Raw genomic sequence first — 24,280 nt, 5'->3', positions numbered from 1 at the left:
TACTTAGTAAAATAGTAAAGACAATATTTCCTTATGTGATGAACACATGGCTCAATAAAGCCACTCAAGACGCCAAGGGGTGAAGAACCCCCACCTTAAACGAGCCCTAAGCGACAGCGTCACTAGTGACTAAATAAATGACGGCCTGAAAAGTGGCATGTACTAACAAAGACGTAAAAAAGCGTAAAGTAAGACTCAACAAGAGCAGACACTCAATATGATACCTTCTCCTTGGAAGGCGTCTCAAAAAGACTAATCGGTTGACGACCTGAGAAGTGGCCTAGATTAGCGCCCCAAATTAGGCTGATCACCTAAAACACAGGGGTAACCGTCCACCAATGGACCAAAAAGAGGGTTCCTAAGAAATCTATAATAAATTGAAATGGAATAAAAAACAAGTGCACAGGAGGCACAAAATATTCATACATGCGCACAAGGCGCAACAAACCCAAAATAAATAAATGCCAAAAGGCATCTAAGTTATTACAAGCGCCCACGGCGCCATCCAAACCAATTAAACAAAGACCATCTATGGATGAGGGGCGGTGGAGCTCCCGGATTGAACATCCTGGTCTTCAAGGGAATTCACTTCCTCCTCCTCCACGTCCTCATCTTCCCCCTCGCTAAAACAACTCAGAGGGATCCAGGCCAAGGCGTCTAGCTTTCGAGACGACCATCTGGTAGGAGATGCGACACTTAAACCAGGAGAAGTCTTTGCCATCCATAGACTGATCCCATGCCCGCCGAGCATTCTCCAGAATGGATTCTTCTCCAAGCTTGAAAGAGCTAGCGGCTTCCCCATGCACGGCCTCAATCTCATGCTGGGTAGCCTTGAGCTTATTCTCCAAGGCGTCCACTTTGGAGGAGAAATTGGTCACTCGCTCCGAGACCGAGGAATACTCCTTTCATAGCACGGCTAGCCTCTCCTCATGCTCCAACAACTTCTTCTCATAGTTCTGGGCGTCCTCCTTGAAGGAAATAATGCCCTTGGTCCAAGTATGCATTCAATGTTAAGTCTAATAAATGCGGTTCAGTATTAATTAACAAGTTAATAATTCAGTGAGATCAAGTGAGCTGAATGCCTAGCTAGAGGCCGCTTCAGTTCAAGTGGAATTAATGATATTAATCCACAGCTTACTCTTGACTGAACCCGTAGGGTCACACAAATAGTACGTAAACGGATCAAGTATTTAATGGCATTAAATACTCCATCTATGGATATTCGGAATCGACGGATCTTGGTTTCAGTGGGAGCTGAGATCGTCACAGGCAAGAAATGAATACTCTGGAAACGATGATATTGCCGGAAACGGAAATATGGATCGTATCGGAAATATAAATATTATCCAAGTCGTAGATGTTGCCGGAAACGGAAACATGGTACGTATCGGAAAATATTATCGGAAATGGAAATATTGCCGGAATCAGAAATATTGCCGGAAACGGAAATATTGTCAGAATCGGAAATATTATCGGAATCGGAAAATAATTCGGGAAACGGAAATATTAAATATTTGTTCGAAACGGAAATTAATTCCGGAATCGGAAATATTAAATATTTTTCCTATCGGAAATAAATTCCGGAATCGGGAATTTAATCAGAAGCGCGTCGTACGAATTAGCATCGGACGAGACTTGCTAGACGAAGGCCCAGCACGAAGCTAGGCCTACGCTCAGCAAGCCCAAGCGCCCAAAAACACGCTGCAAAGCCACGCCCGGTCCAGCGCAAGGCCAGGCCCAGCAATGGCCTTGGCGCGCGCGCGAGGCTGCGACGAGTGGGCTGGCGCTGTGCGTGGGCCGCAAGGCCTACGTGCGGTGCTAGCGTATCACTCGAAGTGTGTTACTCGAATCCTAAGGCTACCGGGATTTGTCATATGATTAAATCTAAACCTAAAAGATTTATTTTATTTAATTAGAGTCCTAGTAGGATTATAATTAAATAAATTAGTATCCTAATAGGATTCCAAATCCTTTTCCATAACTCTATAAATAGGTGCCTATGGTCACATATTTACAGAGAGTATTCAAGTATTCAAAGTGATTTTTGAGAGCAAAAATTCAGTCATACAATAGCCTATAAGTGCCGAAAATTCTAAGTACCTTAAGGGCGATCCTAGTTGGTCAAGCTTAAGGCGGATCCGGACGTGCTGTGGACTATCTACGGAGGGACGACACTTGGAGTCCTAAAGACTTGTTCTTGTTCGGTTCGGGCGCAGCTAGGAAAGGCACGCAACAAAGAGTATGCATCTAAACTATGCTAAATGATTATGTGTAAATAATATGCTTTCCTGGCTTTATGGTTTTTCCGCATGATTTTTGAATTGTCATATGTATCATAACCTAACAGTGGTATCAGAGCCTCTTATTATTTTCATAATCTAAATTGCATGAACATGGTTAAATATTACAAATTTGCAAGAATTAAAAGGGGTGATTAATTTTCGTAATTGTTAATTAATTGCAAATTGCGTTTATTTAATTATACGTACGCAGTTTTTCGGCAGTTTCTTCGTTACTCATCCAAATCGAGTGATTTTTGTGTCAAATCCGCATGTAAAAGGCATTCTAAAATTTTGATAATTTTTTTTTTTTCGGCCGAACCCAGAATTCTCAAATTCGAAGCCTAACTATGACTTTTCGAAGGTTTTAGTTTTTCGAATGCAAAATTTCGTAAATTTAAGATGATAAATTAAATATTTGCGATTCTTGTTGATAAATCTTGAATTTTTGATTGACCTACTGTATATGTTTAACAAGTTTGAATGCCTAGCCTTGTTAATTATGCAATCTAATTTGTAATTATGATTAATTTGTTGAAAATTGGAATAATTTGGAATTAATTTGATTTTCATAATTAGTTATAATTTAATTAGATACCTATGATTAAAAACCACCATAAAAATTGTAAATTTATGTTAAATTTTAATTTTTTATGACCTAGACTTGAATCCATGTTAATCGGAAATCAATTGAATAATAAATTTTCGATTTTTCGCCCTAAAATTATGAAATTAATATTAATTATTAATTTGTCATTAATTTTGAATATAAATTTTAAATTTTTATGCGATTCGCTCATATAACTTGCACGCACAAAGCAATGCACGCTACGTGTTACCCTTAAGGGGTGTTGTATAGTGCGGGCATGTGACGACGAGCAAGGGAGCTCGTCGCCCATGCGGTACGAATGCAATGAGCAAGGCCATGGTGCACGAGCACAAGGCAGCAGCCCTGCCTTGTGTCGTGGGTTGTGTGCAATGGGCGAATGGGCGAGGGCGAGAGCAAGGCACGAGCAGTCGCGTGTGGGCAGCAAGCGAGCTGCGCCACAGCGCGCACTGCCTCGCGCAAGCGTGCGGAGCCTCGCGCGCAGCGAGCGTAAGCTCGCGTGCCACGAGTGCTGCGCCAAGCATCGATCGCTCGCGCGCTGCGAGTGCTTGTTGTGCGTGCGACGAGCGCTGCGCCCAGCGCTGCGCCCAGCGATGGCGTGCGAGTGCTTGTTGTGCGTGCGACGAGCGCTGCGCCCAGCGATGGGTTGCGGCAGCATGCTCGTGCGTCGAGCGCTGGCGCGCGCAGCGAGCACCAGCTCGCGTGATGCCTTGCGATGGTGAGCAGCAGCGATGCGAGGCAGCGCATGGGCTGCGCGCACATGGCCAGCATGGCTGTGTGCGTGTGGCCCATGGGCATGCGATGCGTGGAGTTGTTGCGTTGCGATTAGATCGTTTTGAAATTTTAATTTGAAATTTTCAGTTTACGTAATTTTAATTAATTTTAAAATTAATAATTTAAATTATTTTCATGGATTTTAATTTTGAATATTGTAATTATAATAAATTTTTATTTATTCTAATTATTTTACTAAAATTAAAATCATGAATTAATTTAAATACGACTGAAATTAAATTAAACTTTTTGGATTCAATTATAAATTTATATGAGCTTTAAATTTTAATTAAATTTGTATGTTTCCGGTTAGACTAGAAATACATTTTTATGTTTAAAATTAGTAAAGCATATGAATTTATTGGTTTAAGTGGGAGCACTTTTAGTCATAAACTCTTGATTAGGTCTACAAATCCTTTAGGTTAAAACAACTTGATTAGAATTGATAAGGACTGAATAATTTGTAGATTATTGGTGCCCTTGATTAATTGCTGCAAATGTTTATGTGATGCATAATGTGTTTTACTAACCAGCTATGTGGGCCATTCATGATAATGAATGGGTGAATGGTATATATTGTATATGTACTGTTTTGCAGGTTATGAAGTGACTAGTATGGCCCAAATATAATAGAAAATATGGTCTGCGTACCATTAATTTGAATGTAATTGGTCTAAAGTACCAAAGTTGTTTTTCAATTCAAATATGGTCTGCGTACCATCAAATAGTTGTAATTAGTTTTAATTATAGCTTATTCTATTTGAAGAAAATGGTGCCTCCCACGGAGATTTTCAAGACGGACTTTGAAGTTAAAGCTTCAAGATGAAGTCGGGCCATACTAGATCACATTTATCTTATGCATGTTTTAAGTTATTTATTGCTTTTAAATATGTCTTAAAATGCATGAGATCAAAAGCTTGATTATGTTGCATGATTAAGGATTTTAGTTCACTTAAAATCTAACCAACATAGTAAGAGCCTTAAGTTCCAAACTTAAAAATTGAGTTAAAAGGTGCCATGCCAAAATATACACTTGCTTGGATATCCTTTACATCAATCTAGTAATAGTTTTCGCTCAGCGAGGTGTTACTTATTGGTCCTAAAGGGGCAAGGTACACAAATAATTGTGAGTACACGTTAGTTTTGGTGAAACTCAACGATATAAGTAAGGAGTCCTTTTATGTCGTGGCAAAATCGATAGGTTTACATAATAAGTTCTTAGACGTACCTATCAACCAAGAGTAGTTTCTAGACTATTAGCAAAAGGCTTTTGCTTACCTAAATTGTTTTAGAATTGAGTCGACAAACTGTGCTTAATTCTTCAATGGTTTTAGGGTCTTGGAATCATTTTATTCACACCTGCCGGAACACATAACTCGAATAAAATGCTAATGACTTGTTGCATGATTGCTTTAATTTTCAAGTTATTATTCATGATAAATGTTTAGAATTTGCATGCCTCAATGTATGTTTTAATTATTGTTTATAATTAAATATCTTGCACTGCAATAAATCCTTTTAGAAAGGTAACAGTAAATTTCCTCGATTGGTAGTGAATCCAAGAACGATTCACGGAAATGAGAGAAAATGAGCAATTTAAAATGTACGTTTCTTATAGCGACTTTTATGGTTGTTTTCGAGTATCAAAATCGAATGGCAAACCAATTGGTGCTTGTGAATTCAAAATACACTGTAGTTTTGAGATCATAAAGCATTGAGCTTAAACGCTCAGCTTTACCAATGGTTAACAACCTAAACATCTTTGTCCATTTAATTCTCGAATGAGTCTAGTCCCTAGACATTCGAATAGATCGATGCTTAGAGAACTTTAGAAGCTTCTGGTAAGATCATCTAGTTGAAGCAAAATATTCAACATAAATTAAAATGGTAAAAACCTTGTTGGTGACATTGGACATGTCTAACAAAGTATAAAAGTCAACACTAAAGAAATCAATTCTTAAGACTATAAGAAAGGGTACAAGAAATAGGAAAACGAGGAACAAATGAAAGGAATTTACGATTCCGTTTCTACCTATAAGTTTATGTTTAAAGAGAAGTGACCTAGCAATCAAACTTCCTTGGTATCATATACCGCTTGAGGTTCTTACTTCGGTAATAACTCAAACAATGGAAGCTAGGATACACTAATGACCTACAAGTGGGAAATGAAGCATGGCAATGCTACATTAGTTGTAGGGTCATCTAGTTTGTTTTAAGTCCTTTCAAAGGCTGGAACTTAATGGCTATTTTGTTCCATAATCAACATACCTAAATTTCTGTTTTCAAACACAGAAAGACTCACATTCAAGAAAAACAAAAACAATGTTTGTTTGTTTATTTGAATGAAATGGTCAATTACAGGTTGAGTCAATATGCTTGATTAAAACAAACAACTCTTTAAAGAACTTTACTAGGTTCAAATCAACCCCTTGATTTGAGTTCCACTAATCTTTGGCATTGTTGCTTAGACCATATCAACAATTTAACATTCAAAAGCTCTATTTTGATGGACTTTTGAAAGTTCATTGATTTCTAGATCAATTTAAGACGACTAGTCTTACTTATTGAAAGTAACAAAAGATATGAACTATTGTTAGAACACCTAGACAATAGAGTTCAAAGCTAAAGAAAGGTTTTATGACTTTATTATTTCACACAGATTTGAGTGAATATAGGTTTATTTACTCAATGTGATATAAGTTTGAATCTGTTTGGCTAGTTCAAAGATTCAGAAGTATAAATCCCACTTGGTAAGAAATCATAAAGATCTAGGTTAGATCATGTTGATGATTACTTAAATCAAGAATGATCATCAATGATTGTGTAGTAAAATTCACAATCTAGCTCCATAAGATATGGCATATCTAAGTTGGAATGATCGAAGTCGATTAGTACTTGATTCGATCAATGATGGATCATAAAGACTTTTCCTTTAATTTCTAAAACAAAATGCTCAACTACCACCAAACTAAACTAAATTCATCAAAGCTATAGAAAAGAAATTTCAGAATATCTTTTCGATAATATATATCTAGAGAGTTGCTAAACTCAGTGGGAGCTTAGTGTTTGTTATTCAACAAACTAAGGCCCAAGTATAGATATATGTTTCATTGTGATTTATTCAAATGAGACACAAGGGTATTGTTTCTACCACGAATTTTTGAGAACATAATGTTTGTTTGCTCGAAATGATATCCTTTTGGAGATTCGTTTCCAAAATGACAAGTGGGAGAAAATAGACCTCGAAAGTCTTCGAGGCGAACAACAAACATAAACGGACATTCCGGAGGCTTTTCGAAGTTCTTTAGAAAATCCGAACACGTATTCTTTAAGGACTTTAGAAGTGGATTTAAAGAATAGACATCTCTTAGAAGACTTTACAAGTGCTTCAAGGAGAACAGAATATTCAAAGGACTTTTAAGTGGCTATTGACATTCTGTTGTTTGATGTTCTATACCCTTGTAGGCATAGAGTTCAAGTCACTGAAACTATGAGATTATTCTATTAGATAGTGAAGAAACATGGAGTTCAGGTCACTGAAACTATGCAATTCTTCTATTAGATAGTGAAGAAACCTACAACTTGCAGTCAAACTATTATCATGTAGATTAATGAGTTTGTGACTTGTAAGAAAGCTATGACGAAACCTAGATTCCCTAAAATGGTTAGAGGCCATATATAGACTCAAATGTTTTAAATGGTTAGAGACCATAAAACATACTCAATGTTTTCATGACAAAATTGAAATTTTGTTGATTTGCAAGAATAGTTTCACACCTATTGGTTGCAAAGTTTGTTTTAAGGATAAAAACCATCAAATATGAAATTGTGTTCACACACAAAGCTAGATTAGTTGCTAAAGGTTACAAGCAAATTCACGATGTGGATTGTGTTGAAACCTCATGCAAAATCGTAATGCTTAAGTCTATAATTCAAGCAATGATTGCATATTGGTACATATGGCAATTGGATGACAAAACATCTTCCTCAGTCAAATGTTGGAAGAAACTATGTACATGCTATGTCATAGGATTTGTGGATCCAAATAAATGCTTGAAAAGAAAAGCTAGTTTATAAAATCTAAGTACAGATTTAAGCAAGCAATTGGGAATTAGAAATGTATTTTAGTGAAGCTAATAAGTATTTTAGTTTCATAAAATGTACATGATTCTTATAGATATATAAGAAGTTTAGTGGGAGTACATAAAACTTAATTGGTCCTATGTGTATCACACACATATCTCTCTATTGTGAAATAACATTCAAATGCTAAATACTTAGATTTGAGATTATTCATCAATGATGGACCAAGGCGAAACTTAGTACATACTGGGTACTAAGATCTATTTACAAAGATCTTATAATATTGTTTTGGATTAAGTAATGGCATTTACTAAATCAAACACGAAATACTCCATTGGAGATATTCGACCCATGTGAATAAATCTAAGCAAAAGAATGTTTGAACTATGTATAAGCATTTCCTAAGTTAAAACATCAAAGGATCTAAGTGAGATTCTTAACCTATATTATATGTCAAAGAATTTAGCTGGATTCAGTATCTACTGAAATTGAATGAGCTAAAGTTACATGAATAGAATTCAATTGAGAATTATTCTGCAAAAGAATTTATCATGTATGATATAATATGAGGATCGCCAAAAATGTATCGTATGACTTTAGGCATGACGAACATATACCAATCTCTATTGATCTAAGTGAAGATCAACTAGATTGAGATCAAGAACACTTATGGTACTTGAAAAGGTACATAGGAATAGTTCTTGATTCAAGGAAATAAAGATATGCTAAATATTGATGCTACACGCATAAACACTGGCAAAAGATCAAGCAAGACCCTTTGGAGTTAACCATTGACAAGGACGAGCTAAAGAGCATCGTGTTTCGAAATGGCAACATGGATTGGAGACCATGCCTTGTTGCGTGGGAAATTAAAATATTAATTTCTATGTTCTAAGATACAGCTGGAAAGTCTTCCACATATCTGTGAACTGCTTGGATAAGCAAATCCAAACAAAGCATCACTAGCAACCTAAACAGTTGAAGTAAAAGTACTTATTGCCTAAGAAGCAATAAAACAGGGTTGTTTATGTTAAAGAGTTCTTCACTGAACTTGGGAAGATCACCTATCTGCTGGCTTGATGGTTCTTCATTGAAAAATGCGTAGAACCACTCTTGAAGCAAGAAAAAGGTCTGCTAACTTGATGGTTCTTCATTGAGAAATGCGTAGAACCACCATTGTAGCGAGAAAGACTAGATCACAAAATAAACATACTCAAAAGATCTTATCATCTATCTCGAAGAACATTCGATGAAAAGGATATTAAGATTGGCAAAGCATGATAACTAAACCTATGCAACAAGTGAGAAGCAACACTTACATTGTAGCACTGGAAATCAAGCATAGCTTTGAAATTCCATGAACTGTTTTAGAAGATGGGTTTGAGGCCCATGGTTGTAAAACATTGGGGTTGAACATTTATCATATATGAAATGCATTTTCATATTCCGTTTAATCTTGGTTTAGTATTAAATGATGAGTCCCTTCAATTTGACGATATATTCAAGATAGACTGTCAGGACCAGTCCTGTGACTAAGAAATGTCTATCAAGTGAACTTGAATGTCAAAGGTTGAAAATGGTCCCTAGTCGGAGTTTTCTATAAAATTGGACGCATAGAAAACGTTAGACGATTAGAATGCAAGATGACTAGTAGTTCTGTTTCTTGAACTATGTGGACATGGTAATTTCATAATCATTTGCATAGATACTTACTTTGGGAAGACTAGTATCGGACAAGACCTATGAAACTTTACTGTAAGAGATGAAAATCTGTCATAAGTAAATTTCATTAAAATTATTAGACACTAAATCCTCAATACCTGAGTGATTTGAGATTACTTGTTTGAGAACTGGTTGCTTTGACGTTGACCAACCGTCGCACCGTAAAAGGAGGCTATAAAGGCAACGCTCAGGTAATCACCTATCAAACGAAGTCTAATCTCAAGATCGCAAGATTGGGATAAGATGCTTAAAAGTTGTACAAGGCCACTCGGAGAGCTAGAAACTGTGAAATGCATGGCCGTGCTCGGATGAATCATAAGCTATGATTATCTGTCTATTTGATCAGTTGAACTCTGAAACCGAGGAACACCTCTGGACATAATAAGGATGTCAACTCTTACCTTATGTTCAAGAGCAAGCATCGAGCGACAAAGGAATTAGGAAATGCACACTTGTCCCTAAGGACAAGTGGGAGACTGAAGGAAATAATGCCCTTGGTCCAAGTATGCATTCAATGTTAAGTCTAATAAATGCGGTTCAGTATTAATTAACAAGTTAATAATTCAGTGAGATCAAGTGAGCTGAATGCCTAGCTAGAGGCCGCTTCAGTTCAAGTGGAATTAATGATATTAATCCACAGCTTACTCTTGACTGAACCCGTAGGGTCACACAAATAGTACGTAAACGAAGCAAGTATTTAATGGCATTAAATACTCCATCTATGGATATTCGGAATCGACGGATCTTGGTTTCAGTGGGAGCTGAGATCGTCACAGGCAAGAAATGAATACTCCGGAAACGATGATATTGCCGGAAACGGAAATATGGATCGTATCGGAAATATAAATATTATCCAAGTCGTAGATGTTGCCGGAAACGGAAACATGGTACGTATCGGAAAATATTATCGGAAATGGAAATATTGCCGGAATCGGAAATATTGCCGGAAACGGAAATATTGTCAGAATCGGAAATATTATCGGAATCGGAAAATAATTCCGGAAACGGAAATATTAAATATTTGTTCGAAACGGAAATTAATTCCGGAATCGGAAATATTAAATATTGTTCGTATCGGAAATAAATTCCGGAATCGGGAATTTAATCAGAAGCGCGTCGTACGAATTAGCATCGGACGAGACTTGCTAGACGAAGGCCCAGCACGAAGCTAGGCCTACGCTCAGCAAGCCCAAGCGCCCAAAAACACGCTGCAAAGCCACGCCCGGTCCAGCGCAAGGCCAGGCCCAGCAATGGCCTAAGCGCGCGCGAGGCAGCGACGAGTGGGCTGGCGCTGTGCGTGTGCCGCAAGGCCTACGTGCGGTGCTAGCGTATCACTCGAAGTGTGTTACTCGAATCCTAAGGCTACCGGGATTTGTCATATGATTAAATCTAATCCTAAAAGATTTAGTTTATTTAATTAGAGTCCTAGTAGGATTATAATTAAATAAATTAGTATCCTAATAGGATTCCAAATCCTTTTCCATAACTCTATAAATAGGTGCCTAGGGTCACATATTTACAGAGAGTATTCAAGTATTCAAAGTGATTTTTGAGAGCAAAAATTCAGTCATACAATAGCCTATAAGTGCCGAAAATTCTAAGTACCTTAAGGGCGATCCTAGTTGGTCAAGCTTAAGGCGGATCCGGACGTGCTGTGGACTATCTACGGAGGGACGACACTTGGAGTCCTAAAGACTTGTTCTTGTTCGGTTCGGGCGCAGCTAGGGAGGGCACGCTGTGGCGCGCGTTTCCCTTGCTGGACGTGGGCCTGGCTTCGTGCTGGGCCTTCGTCTAGCAATCTCGTCCGATGCTAATTCGTATGACGCGCTTCGGATTAATTTTCCGATTCCGGAATTCATTTCCGATACGAACAATATTTAACATTTCCGATTCCGGAATTAATTTCCGTTTCGAACAAATATTTAATATTTCCGTTTCCGGAATTATTTTCCGATTCCGATAATATTTCCGATTCAGACAATATTTCCGTTTCCGGCAATATTTCCGATTCCGGCAATATTTCTATTTCCGATAATATTTTCCGATACGTACCATGTTTCCGTTTCCGGCAACATCTACGACTTGGATAATATTTATATTTCCGATACGATCTATATTTCCGTTTCCGGCAATATCATCGTTTCCGGAGTATTCATTTGCTTGCCTTTGACGATCTCAGCTCCCACTGGAACCAAGATCCGTCGATTCCGAATATCCATAGATGGAGTATTTAATGCCATTAAATACTTGATCCGTTTACGTACTATTTGTGTGACCCTACGGGTTCAGTCAAGAGTAAGCTGTGGATTAATATCATTAATTCCACTTGAACTGAAGCGGCCTCTAGCTAGGCATTCAGCTCACTTGATCTCACTGAATTATTAACTTGTTAATTAATACTGAACCGCATTTATTAGACTTAACATTGAATGCATACTTGGACCAAGGGCATTATGTCCTTCAGTTTCTTCGTAGCTGACGAAGTGGGCTCCTACAAATGCAACAAGTAAGCAACCAAGCCTAGACCTTAGAGGAATGCAGAAGTATATCAAAAGTAAACAGAACATACCTTGGCAGCATCACCAGAGGCACCCTCGTCGGACGTTTTGGAGGAGTCCTTCTTCTTGGCCTCCACGGCCTTGAGAATATCATCGTTATACACCTGGGACAACCAGGTAGGTACGTCCACCAAACCCTTGTCTTCAGGGGACAAACGATCCATGGCGGAATCTACACAAAACCAAGAGGGTTAGTAAGAGAAAAGAGAACAAGGCTTTGGTAAAAAGTCTCTGAGAAACTACCTCTACTCAAATAGGGACAGAGATCGACAGCTGCGAGGAAAACCATGTTAGTAAATTGACCCACATGGGGAAGCCAAGCATTGGGCACCCATGCATGACTCTTCGAAGACAGCCGATACATTTCAGCCAGAAATAAGGGCTTTATGAGCCTCCAATCCTTTGACAAAAGGCGAGGGTAGGCGTCACCCCTAGACAAATAGCGGGGTCGGTAGTTCCACCGAAAAAGACGCCCTGAAATGGAGAGGTCCTCCATTCGGATAACGGACCACTTCTTCCTCCACCAAACCCAGCTAGAGGTCTTACCCACTACCGTTCTATATCCCCGCCGGCTATATAGGGTGAGCCACCCCTGGGGAGAACGAGAAGAAGGGGAAATATTTATAAGCCTATGAAAGCAGAAAAAGAAGGAGTGACGCCTTCAAATGCACACTTGGAAATGAACCTAAAGACGTTCGCCCAAGAGTTAGGGGTCAGCTGAGCTATGCCAATGTCATACCCCTCCAAGACGTCAATCACAAAAGGATGCAGAGGAAACCTAAGACCCAATCTAAAAGCAGCTGTGTAGACAGCGACCTCACCCAGAGAGAGTTGGTCTACAGAATTGTGGGGACGAGGGAATCTAAAACTAAAACCTCGAGGTAGGAGTAAGAAGCGCTCGAAGTCACGTCCCTGCTCCCTCAGATACCCCAGCCATTTCATGCTGGGAAAGATGTCAGAAGGAAGCAAATCTACATCTTCTTTCCCCCGAACCATAGGAGGAAGGTTTTTTGCAAACTCCTTGTCAGAAGAACTAGAGGAGTCATCCTCAAAATCCTCACGCGGAACGCGAGGACGGCGAGCCACGCTTTTTCTTCTCTGTGAAGAATGTGCCGCCTTACAGCCCCGTCTCCTGAATGATGGGAGGAGATGACTCCACCCCTATTTCCCTGGGACGGGCTCAAAAAAGGAACTCTGTTGTCCCTCTCTCGCGGCGCTGCCCATGCACCCACATTGGTTGTTTGCCTAATTCGAGTCATGTCGTCCTGCATAGGGAACAGGACGTATGACATTAGCAAAAAGAAAGAAAAAAGAGCGCCGCAACTAACAGGACGCCTCCCCAAGAAATCATAATATCAAGAAAGGAAAATCCATAAACATGCAGAAACAAGAAGTCGATAAAAATACTTATCAAAGAATGATCAAACTGATGGAAAGACTAAGCAAAATCGTCCAAGCTCCAAGAATACTGAACGAAGGATCCAAGAATACCTAATGCAAGCGCAACAAATCTTTGACAAAGAATTCACTTTCTCTCTCTACAAAATCACTTTGAAATAACAAAAGGGAAATGAGAGATTTTTGAAGGTTTTAGAGGGGAAATTAAGCTCTGAAAAGCAACCACACGTGGCACTCCACCCTGTCAAGCAGCCTACCCCACATGGGCGAGGGGCACCCTCCTTGAGGGGCAAATGATGTGGTCTAGAGAACGCCACCTGGTTGTACTATTAAAACCCAGAAAGAAAGCCCAAAGGCCCACCAACAGGCATTCCACGAATTGTCTCATAAACTCACATACACATCTAGGTCCAAGATCCATCAGTAGGTCATGAGACCTATTTTCTCAGGAAGATCCTGACCCGCTATACTCTAAAAATCCCAAACGCTTAAGAGGCCCACCAGGTCTAAATCAAGTCTCCAATATAGCGGACACGTGTCACGATCTTGCAAAGCATCCAATCATGCAGCTATGAGGGATCAATTCCCAAGAAACCCTAGCACTATAAATAGTGCAGATCCCTAGGTAGAAGGGCAATCAATTCATTCCCACCAACCAAAAACTATCTTTACTCTGCCTTCTCTCTACAAATTACTTCTCTCTCTACCTTATACTTACTTAAGCATCGGAGGGAATATTCCTACAGGAATATTCTTGTTTTGCAGGTTGCCAGAGGTTCGTGCCAGCTCATACTTGATACCGCCGAGGAACGCATGACACGTCATCACCGTAAAAGATCCCACAACAGTAACAATCAATCAAATTCAATTAAAGAAAAGAATAGATAGATAAATTAGCTACCTAACTTCATATAACTATATAATACACCTATCTTATTTCCAGGCATATCAGATGATCAAAATCTAACCTAGTAAATATATAATGCATGTAGAACATACTATTCATAATATCTAATCAAATAATGCAAGTGACATTAAGCTTAACTACTATGAAATTTTAGTCAGAAACCATAAAAATGTCCAACAAATTCCTAGTGGTTCCTTAGGTGCATATTTCTTTTCACATACAGTTCCAAATGACGGAGATTTTTCCTTATAATGTCAAACAAATTCCTAGTGGTTCCTTGGTACATTCACAATCATAATAAATCTACGGCTTTGTTATCTTTAACTTATTCTTATTTGCTAGAAAAATTAAATCAGGCCAAGTGAAGAGAACAGAGTCATAAATTGATTGGAACAAGTACGAGTGAGCTACGAGAGCACTTTTGATCTATAATTTTATATTTGTCTTAAAAGGATATATGTCTACAGATTCTATGTAGCCTTTGTCGTTCAGGATTTGAGCTACCACTATGATCCGAGCAATGACACTGGTGGAGCATTTGTGCCGGCTCAGATAGTTTATGATGCATTTTATGGAATATAACAGAATGGTACTGTCTGGATCAATTGTTTTGCTTATCGTCATTTGGGGATCAATTTTCTTTGTCGGGCTTTCTATCACTAAACTACTAAAGTGCAACGAGAGTTGTAAGTAAAACAATCCCTACTTGAGACACATTCATGAAAATGATAAAATTTAAAAGAAGACTTTTCTTTTTTCTGTTAATAGTCATAGTGTTACAAAGCCCAATTTTATTCAGCTACAACGATCACCACATTCACATAGCAGCAACATTATGAGCCTGCAAGGTTGTTATGCAAAACCCCTAATTAATCCATCTCATAACCAGGATTCGATGTTTTAATCAATTTCGACCATCCGGTACATCAATAATCTCATCGAACACAATCAATTTTGCACTCATTCAAAACAAAATCGAAGAAAATAGCTAATATTGCAACAATAATCTACCACAACACAAACCAAACGTCCAAATTTCAACCTCACAAATGATTCACATTTATCAAACATAATGCTTGTAAAGAACGCGACGAACCCCATACAAACATCGATAACATACCAGAATAACAGCAGATTGTGAACAGATTACATACCTCCTCTTAACTTGTTCGAATTATTATGCGAAACCCCAATTCAATCCTCCTTCTCGATGAACATCAAGCAAGCAACGTGAGAGAATGTCGCAGCCAAGAAATCGCGACGAACCCCATACAAACATCGATAACATACCAGAATAATAGCAGATTGTGAACAGATTACATACTTCCTCTTAACTTGTTCGAATTATTATGCGAAACCAAAATTCTATCCTCCTGCTCGATGAAATCCAGACAAAATTGCGAATTCCAGACAAAATCGCTAGAATTTGCCCCAAAATTTTGATGAAACCCTAAAAAATCGATCCTATTTTATGTCAGTCTCTCTCCTAGAAAATTGGAGATTTGCGTGTTTGCATGGTTTCCGTGTGTGTTTTAATATGGTTTTCTTTTTTTCTTTTACCGAAAATTTAAGTGTGTGGCCAGGTTTTGAAATTTTAGGGAAATAATGGGAGGGAATAAAAAAAATGGTAGGCGCGGAAATAAAGTAAATGGGAGGGAATAAAGTAAATTGGCACACCCGTCGCATTAGCATTATATGCCGTCGCATTTGACCCTCTGTTGCAACGGTTTTAGACATACCGCCGCATTAGCCAAAATTTCTAAAATGTTATACAAGATACTGTTGCATTAGCCTTCTCTATTGCAACGGTTCTCCGTAAGGTGTCGCATTAGCCTTTTCTTGAATGTTGCATCTGATAAAAAAATGTAGTAGTGAACCAAAAACATAATTATTCCAATAAAATTTTTAAAAAAATCAATTTATAAATAGCAAATACGATAACAACTATGGCAGGTTTAAAAATATACCATGGTTGAGGAAAGGTTTTTATTTGTTTTGAGGAATGAGGAAAGATATCTAGGTTGGCATCGTGCTTCTAAAGTTCCAATATTCTTATTTTTTAGGTGTGAAAGAAGGAAATAATCATTAAAAGAAGCGTGCTTCCAATATCACCTCATAATCATAGATTTGAATCCTCACTTCAACATGGGTCGAGTGGAGTTACTGCAAAAATCGAGCCTTTATCTGGGCGCACCATATACCCTATTTCCTCCATCCCTATTCCCACCTAAAATTTTCATCTCCATCCCTGCCCCATCACCTATGACGGGTACAAAATTCTTTAATTAAAATTTTAATTTAAAAAAAATATAAGGACACACTAGGAGATAACACATGTAATTATTGGTGTGTCTTTTAGTATATAGTATTGATTGATTGATATAGATAAATTGCATATTAATCATTCACGTGTTTTTTTTTTGTGTTCACACATTAAATAACCACATTATCCTTAATCAAATTTCACAATGACGAATTTTTTTGTTTGTTTTCATAGGGACAATTTTTATATTTACCAAAAAAAAATATTTTTTGTGCCCAACCCAACTGGTACAAATTAAAAGCCGAGAACGTATAATAAAGATGCAACTGTACCAATAATGTCAATTTTCCACCAAATAATTGAATCAAGGATTTACAAACAACAAACTAAAATGAAAGATAATGTACATAAATAATTTGGTACCTAGTACGGAGTGTCAGAGTAGTACATAATCAAGGGTAGCCTGTGGAGTTTGGAGCTTAGGGGGGTTCGATCCCTGAACCTAAGGGACTATACTACGAATTAAGATCAAGAGTTTTCAGGATGCCTATTTATTGGCCCTAATTCTCTTGGTTAATCTCACAGGCAAACCATTCTTGATCCTTAATGTCAAGGACAATAAATAATCTGGACGTTTCTCTTTTCCTAACACATCCACATCAAATTGTTCCAACACACTAGCCACTATCGACTTCATTTGAATATAAGCCATCTCCTTACCCAAACAAACCCTTGGCCCGGCATGAAAAACCGGGTACCTAAATGGACTAATCGGTCTAAAAACCCCATTTTCCAACCATCTTTCAGGATTAAACTCGGAGCAATCTTTCCCCCAAATACTCTCCATCCGCCCCATTGCATATATGTGGTACATAACAAAACAACCTTTCTTAACCATCGTCCCATCCGGCAATATATCATCTTCCGAACACGCTTTTGTATCCACGGGTACAGGGGGGTATAGTCGTAATGATTCAGATATTACCGCTTGCAAGTAATGCATTTCTTGTAACTCCTCGTAATCGTAGGCACGTCCTACCGTTTTCTTGTTCCTAACCCGAATTTGATCAATTTCCGACCGGATTTTTTCAACAACACTCGGATTTAACGACAATAACCAGAATAGCCAACTAAGACCCGTGGACGTGGTATCTTTTCCTGCTAAGATAACACTTATTACAACATCCCTCAAAAACTTGGTTGAACTCGTAACTAAATCATGATTATCCTCCATATTGTCAAGAAATCGGGATAATAAATCATCATAATTACCTTTATTATATTTCTTCTCCTCCAATCTCGACCGTATGATCTTGTCAGCAAACTCATGGACCGTTTTGATTGATTCCGTCAATTTATTTTCTGACCCAAAATTAAAAAACCTTCTAATTTTCCATAACATGGGAAGCGCATACAAGAAACGTCCCGAACTAAGTTCCGTGGCCTCATTAAAAGCCCACATAAACTCCGACTCATTTGACCCGGTCCGGTTCAAGCAACCCGGGTCCACATTAAACGCCAACTTACAAACATTATCAAAAGCAAACCGCTCGAGAACATCTTGGAAGTCCAAAATCCGGCTTGACTTAGAAACATCCTCTAATATCGGAATGAGCCGAGTAGTGATCTCCACTTGAACCGAGTGGAGTAGGAAGTTTCTCAGGGTGCGCATGTTAAATGTAAAACTTGCGATTTTTCGCTGGAGACGCCACAAAGGGCCATCCGCATTAAAAATGCCCGTGCACAAAAAGTCTTGTAGGATTGAGAGAAAGCGGGGACCTTTAGGGTAGTTCTCAAAGCGGGTTTTTAGAATATGCTCCACGTTGGCGGGGTCTGCGGTGAATACACCATGGGTCCCGCCAACAGAGCGGTAGAAAGCACAAGTATGTGTAGGGGTAAAAATCAAAACATCGGTGGACCATTCTAGAAAACGATGTCGATTAGATAGAAAGTCCGGGATTGTACCGAAAATTGGATACTTTCTAAAGCCGGAACATATTGTTTTATGTTTGAAGAAGAAGAAAAAGAAGAAATAGAGCAATGGAATAAGGCAAAGGGTAATAGAGATGATTACTTGATTGATTTCCATGGTTTTTGAAAGATGGAAATGTGTTAAATGGGGTTGGTGTAACATAATTGTTCGTTATATTGTAACATAATTTGTGGGAAATTGTAGTATATTTGAATCAAAGCTTCGTGTTTAGCGTTTTGGAATCAAAGCTTAGTGTTTAGTGTTTTGGTTTTATTTGGAATAATCAAACTAAAACACTTGGCGATTCGTATAAGGGTGGTTGAAATTGAAGTGCAATTGAGTTCTACGAGAAGTAAAATGGTCTTGGAAGACAAGGTAGGTAATGGTTGCGTTTGTGAAAATTACATTACCTATATTAAATTGTATTTTTAGCTTAGATATTTTTGTGTTGGTTGATATTTTTAGAGGAATACTCCGTATATTTTAAAATGATGTAACATAAAGAATTTGTAAACTTGCAAAATTGAGACACATATTAGGACTTCAAATACTTATTTAAATGTGGTGTACAATAAATATTTTAAATAAAAATAAAAGTTAACTCAAAATATTTAAAATTTTTCTCTATATAAAAGTTGTCTAGTAGTAGAAAAAATTAACGGGAATAAGTCAACCTTTTAACAATCTAATCAAAATAAATCTAATTTTCTATTATATATAAATAAGTCACATTTTACACATATCTATTTTAAACAAGTTGTAATAAGTTTTAACCGGTTGCAATGGGTGGTAAATATGACGTAGCAGTGTCTATTATGTTTCTTTGATTTTTTTAAAATTCTTTCCTTTATACTATCTCCGTTTTCGAAAGTTCTTTACAGTTACTATCTGCACGAACTCTAATGCAATATTTAACTACCAATATATCAAATTCCGTAGGTGACAAAAATTTAAACAGTTGGTATTCTGAAAATACATACCGAAATCAATTTAACAAGATCTTACATGTAACATTTTGATGTATATAATGGTGAGAATTTACGGTCAAAGTTTTCATGTTTTGGACACTTTTAGAAACGGAGGTAGTAAGTACCCAGTTATATCTGTTCATTCTCTCTGGTAAACGCTCAAGATTCCCTTTTGCTTCATCATTCCTCCATTAAACCGAGTAAAAGTAAACACCGCAAAATCAGAGCAACAAGGAAAGCAAGGTGGTGTACAACAATCGCCTTTCCACAATGAGAATACATATAACACTTAATCGTATAAATGTTTAATACTCCTACTCTTACAAATTGATAAAATATAGAGAATAGTAATGTGTACTCCATATTAGGTTTTCTCAAATACTCATCTAAAGGTGGTGTACAATAAATATTGTAAATCAAAATAAAAGTTAACTAAAAGAGTTTAAAAGTTTTCGGATATATGTAAAAATTATCCATTTTTTAGTATTAATTTTTTTTCATTTTATTACAAATTATTCATTCAAAATCACTAATAATGTACAAATGTAAGCATTTACCCTTTCAAATGTTTAATTGGCCAGCTCTATTTTTTTAATATAAAAGTAAATCAAAACAAATTAAAGTTACAAAAAAAAATGTGTAAAAGTTATCTTAATGTGCAATAAATTAATTGTACACCTTGTGCATGCAAGGCTTTTATTGCGACTTATCCCTTCAAGATGCTTGATTGGCCCAACAGCGGAGGTTCTAGAGGTGAGGGTGTGACCTTTTTGGAGACATCAATGTTTCAATTAATTTCAGTCTCGTTGTGTTTTAAACGCTAATATAATCTATTACAGTATAAATAAATATAAAAATGAAGCATTTTTTGAGAGCATTCGGAGCACGTACATCTTTTTTTTTTTTGAGGGAAAACGGGCGGTACCGCTAGTTGTTATTATTCATTAAACAAAAATCAGACGCAATTACATCATCTAAGATACTTGGACAACCCCCTACCCACACTCGAGTACTAAATTCAAGTGGGCTAAGGTGAGCCATAGTATGGGCCGCTAAGTTGGCCTCTCTAAATACATGAGAAAACTTAACACTATCAAAACAACTAGCTAAGCATTTAATTTCTCGAACAATTATTCCCAGTTGCGAGCCATCCTTTCTTGCGCCATTGATCAAGCTGACCACCTGCATATTGTCGCATTCTACCTCCACCATTGTGGCATTGCTTTGCGCAGCTAACTTAATCCCAAGAGCTATAGCTTTGGCCTCTACCACGGGCACATCCCACCTTTGCTTTGTTTGTAAACAAGCTGCACGAACAACTCTACCATTCTCATCTCTAATAACCACCCCTAGCCCCACTCCTGTATCCTTAAAGAGGGCTCCATCCACATTGACCTTCATGATGCCACTCTTCGGGGGTTCCCATACGGCCTCCTCACGCCTTCTTAACCCCCTATAGCCACTTCCCGGAGCACGTACATCTATCTATCATCAATTATTATACTAAAAGAGAGGAAATCAACGTGGTGATGACAAATGTCACTCATAGATTCGCCTCTCTTTTAATATAAATAAATAAAATAATTAAAATAAAATAATATCTAGATTTTGTTACTAAATATACAAGCACTACAAGAAATTGATTAATTTCCAACCGCCAAAAGTAGTTGGTAAAACACGAAAAACGGTTGGTAAATATTTTAGCGACCGCCAACGGTCGCAAAAGGGCGGTCAGTGTTCACCTGGACGATAATTAAGGAAACTCAGACTGGAAGGCGGTCACTAAAATTTACTGACAGAAATAGCGACCACCTATGCAGTCACTAATTTAGCGACCGCCAAGGCGGTCACTAAATTAGCGACTGGCTTGGCGGTCACTAATTTAGTGACTGCACTTGTGGTTGGTAATTTAGCGACTGTTTGACAGTCGCTAATTAAGTATTTAATTAGGCTTCATTTTGCGGTCTGTAATCTGCCTGTAGTGGTCGGTAAATTTGTATGCAAATATCATTTTGCAGTCATGATCATTTATATATGCTTGTATATATACAAATTTATATAAATCCTGTAAAATCGTATGAAACCTGTTGTGGGCAAAATTACCATGCCTACGTGCACCAATGAAGATGTGACACCTGGCACGTATTGCGCCCCCTAAGCAGAAATCATGCAAAGTCTACTCCGGGGCATGAGTATTAATCTAGGTATCTACAATGTATGTATTTAAGTATGTATAAATGTACGTATAAAACCTATACCTGGAAAAGGGCTTAATTAGTATGTATCCCAAGTGAATTACTAAGCACAATAGGCCCAAATAGCCCACTATTGCTACAGGGGATCAGAGAATTGTAAGGAGAAAGGACACGTGTCCTTCTCCCATTCCCCAGCCAATCATGTAAGGGGAATATTAGGTCATTCCCACAAAAACCTAGTACTATAAATATTCCCACTTCCCTAGAAAAAGGGGTCACAATCAATACATTCTAGAGCAATTGCTGCTCTGCCTTCTCTCTACTTTCTCTCTCTATAAAAATACAATCTTGTTTAATCTTTAAAAGTTACCAAGAAACCTCCAAGGTATCTAACCGGAAAAACCCCACAACATTTGGCGCCGTCTGTGGGGAGGTACGGTAACATGGAAGATCAACGACAGGACAACGATGCTGGGCGGCCTACACGCGTAGAGCGGCCACCCCTCGAAAGAGGAATGCCGACTGAACATCATACGCCGGCCACAAGAATCACTGAAGATGCCGCACGTACATTTGCGGCCGGGCACACCCCTCGTCACACTGCCGAGGTAGAGGTGCTCAGCGAGGAGGACGACCAGGCCAATCGCACCCCTCCTGGAGGACACCTGGATCCTCGGGTGGATACGGTAATAGAGGAGAACCCTGATATGCCTGTCTCTGTGGGTGCTCTTCGGGCTATTTTGGCTGAGTTCCAAGCTGATGTGGGGAAGACAGTTAATGCTGAGGTACAGAAGAGTATGCTGATTTACACCACTGCTGTGGCTGCAAATCATGAGAGGCCGACAAGCAATAGGCCAACACTTTCTTTGCGCCCCCCAAATGTCTGGACCAGGCTGACAGGCGAGGACCTAAGGAGACAGCCGCCAACAAGTCAGCCCAATCAGGCAATGTCTTACCTACCACGCCGAATGCCACGGCGGCTGATCGGAGAAACGTCCCGAGGACGTGAGCAGCCACGCGCAGAGCAGTTGCCCGACTCTGAGTCTGAACTTTCTGACACTGGGTCAACCCCCGTCATGCCGGATAGACCTCTCCCTCATCCAACTTATACGCATCTGAGCCAGGCACGTCCAGGGGCCACCCGTCCAACCCGTCAAACTCGCGGACGCGAGTCCTCCCTGCGGCTACCCTACTCCAGGCGTCAAGACCCTGTTTATCACATTCAGGAGGGGGGTGTCCAACATGGCCCTAGGGCACGCCACCCCTTTTGCAGACTCCATCATGAGAGCCCCGAGGGAACCCAAAGTCAAGCCGCCCAACATTGATGCTTACGATGGTACCACAGATCCGGACATGCACCTCTTGGTTTACCGGCATCACATGTACGTCCAAGGAACAACTGACTCAACCTGGTGTAAGTATTTTCCGGGCACACTCAAAGGAGTAGCCTCTAAGTGGTTCGAGAGACTTCCAGCCGGAACCATTCGCTCTTTTTCGGAGCTCGAGCTATTGTTCTCTACTCGGTTCATGGCTCACAAGGAAGAGAAGAAGACGAGCATGCATCTGAGTATGATTCAGCAAGGGAAGGACGAGTCCCTGAGGAGTTATGTGAAGAGATTCAATCTAGAGGCAGGGCAAATTCCGGATTTGCCAGATGGTGTTGCATTCGATAACTTCATTCGAGGGCTTAAAAAGGGCTCTTTCAAGTTTGATCTGGTAAAGAAAAGCGTCCGAACAATGGCAGAAGTGCTGGATGAGGCGGAGGCCTTCATTCATGCAACAGAGATTTGCAGCGTCCCGAAAGACCCCAGAGGAAGTGATACCGCCGAGCTAGCGGCAAAAAAGGAGAAATTTGAAAAGAAGAACCGGCCTAACGGGACGTGGGCTATTGCAAAAGAATCAGACAGGGCCCCCGGAGCGGCAGGTCAGAAACGGCCCAGAACTTATGGTCGGGAGCGATTCGAGTATAACACAGACATGTACACAATCCTGATGGACGTCGGGTCCAAATATGACATTGATCGTCCATTTCCCATGAAGTCACCACCAGAAAGTAGGGACCCCAAACTGTACTGTCACTTTCACAGTGACATTGGGCATGACACCAATGAATGTAAGAGCTTGAAAAGGGCATTGGACGGCCTAGCCACCAAGGGGTTCTTAAAAAGTTATATCAGCAGGAACACGGGAGGTTCTGGCAAACCCTTCTACAAGAAAAACAAATCCCCTCCCTCGGAGGAAGATGGGAATCGTACCGACCCAGAGTGCGTGGCAGTCATCTCAGGAGGATTGGCCGCCGGCGGGCCGACCATGAGGGGCCAGAAGGATTATGCCAAGCGATTGGGGCAAGTGATGCTGTCCGGCAAGGCCACAGTTGACCCGTTTCCAAAAGTTGAAATCGGCGAGGCCGACCGTGGGAAAATCTCCACCCCGCATGACGATCCTTTGGTAATTGAGTTAAAAGTTGCTAACCTAAGGGTTAGGCGTATTTTGGTTGATACAGGAAGTTCGTCGGACATAATTAGTCTACAGTGCTTGAATCGGCTGCAACATG

At 39.2% G+C, this 24,280-nt stretch overlaps 3 protein-coding genes across 5 annotated transcripts in view; all 3 read right to left on the bottom strand.

Annotated features, from left to right (window-relative positions):
• LOC110800292 (uncharacterized) overlaps nucleotides 1-16,154 on the bottom strand; it is a 29,739-nt gene extending 13,585 nt beyond the window's left edge. The window contains exons 1-2 of one of the 3 annotated variants that reach the window (XM_056835205.1): nucleotides 15,483-16,154; nucleotides 12,035-12,195 (exon numbers count right to left, since the gene is read on the bottom strand). The gene's annotated coding sequence lies outside the window, so the exon portion shown is untranslated. Of the gene's footprint in view, nucleotides 1-12,034; nucleotides 12,196-14,139; nucleotides 15,456-15,482 lie in introns of those variants that run through there. The other 2 variants (XM_022005601.2, XM_056835204.1) reach the window with 2 other exon arrangements.
• Nucleotides 16,155-16,861: 707 nt separating this feature from the next.
• On the bottom strand, nucleotides 16,862-18,837 carry LOC110800290 (cytochrome P450 CYP94D108-like). The gene has a single exon (XM_022005600.2). The coding sequence runs from the start codon at nucleotides 18,723-18,725 to the stop codon at nucleotides 17,139-17,141; it is 1,587 nt and encodes a 528-aa protein (XP_021861292.2). The 5' UTR covers nucleotides 18,726-18,837; the 3' UTR covers nucleotides 16,862-17,138.
• Nucleotides 18,838-20,458: 1,621 nt separating this feature from the next.
• Nucleotides 20,459-24,280, bottom strand: part of LOC130463493 (uncharacterized) — a 40,431-nt gene continuing 36,609 nt past the window's right edge. Inside the window, exon 2 of the mRNA XM_056832638.1 lies at nucleotides 20,459-21,016. Within this exon, the coding sequence (XP_056688616.1) occupies nucleotides 20,459-21,016 (558 nt within the window). The remainder of the gene's footprint in view (nucleotides 21,017-24,280) is intronic.

The sequence above is a fragment of the Spinacia oleracea genome, chromosome 1 (genome assembly GCF_020520425.1).
Source record: "Spinacia oleracea cultivar Varoflay chromosome 1, BTI_SOV_V1, whole genome shotgun sequence".
NCBI lineage: Eukaryota > Viridiplantae > Streptophyta > Magnoliopsida > Caryophyllales > Amaranthaceae > Spinacia > Spinacia oleracea.
The sequence above is the reverse complement of the archived record's forward strand: the minus strand, read 5'-3'. Positions and strand labels throughout refer to the sequence as shown.

Bases quoted from the DNA above. Each gene is read 5' to 3' on its own strand.
- LOC110800290 (XM_022005600.2), bottom strand. From the start codon at position 18,725: ATGTTACACCAACCCCATTTAACACATTTCCATCTTTCAAAAACCATG.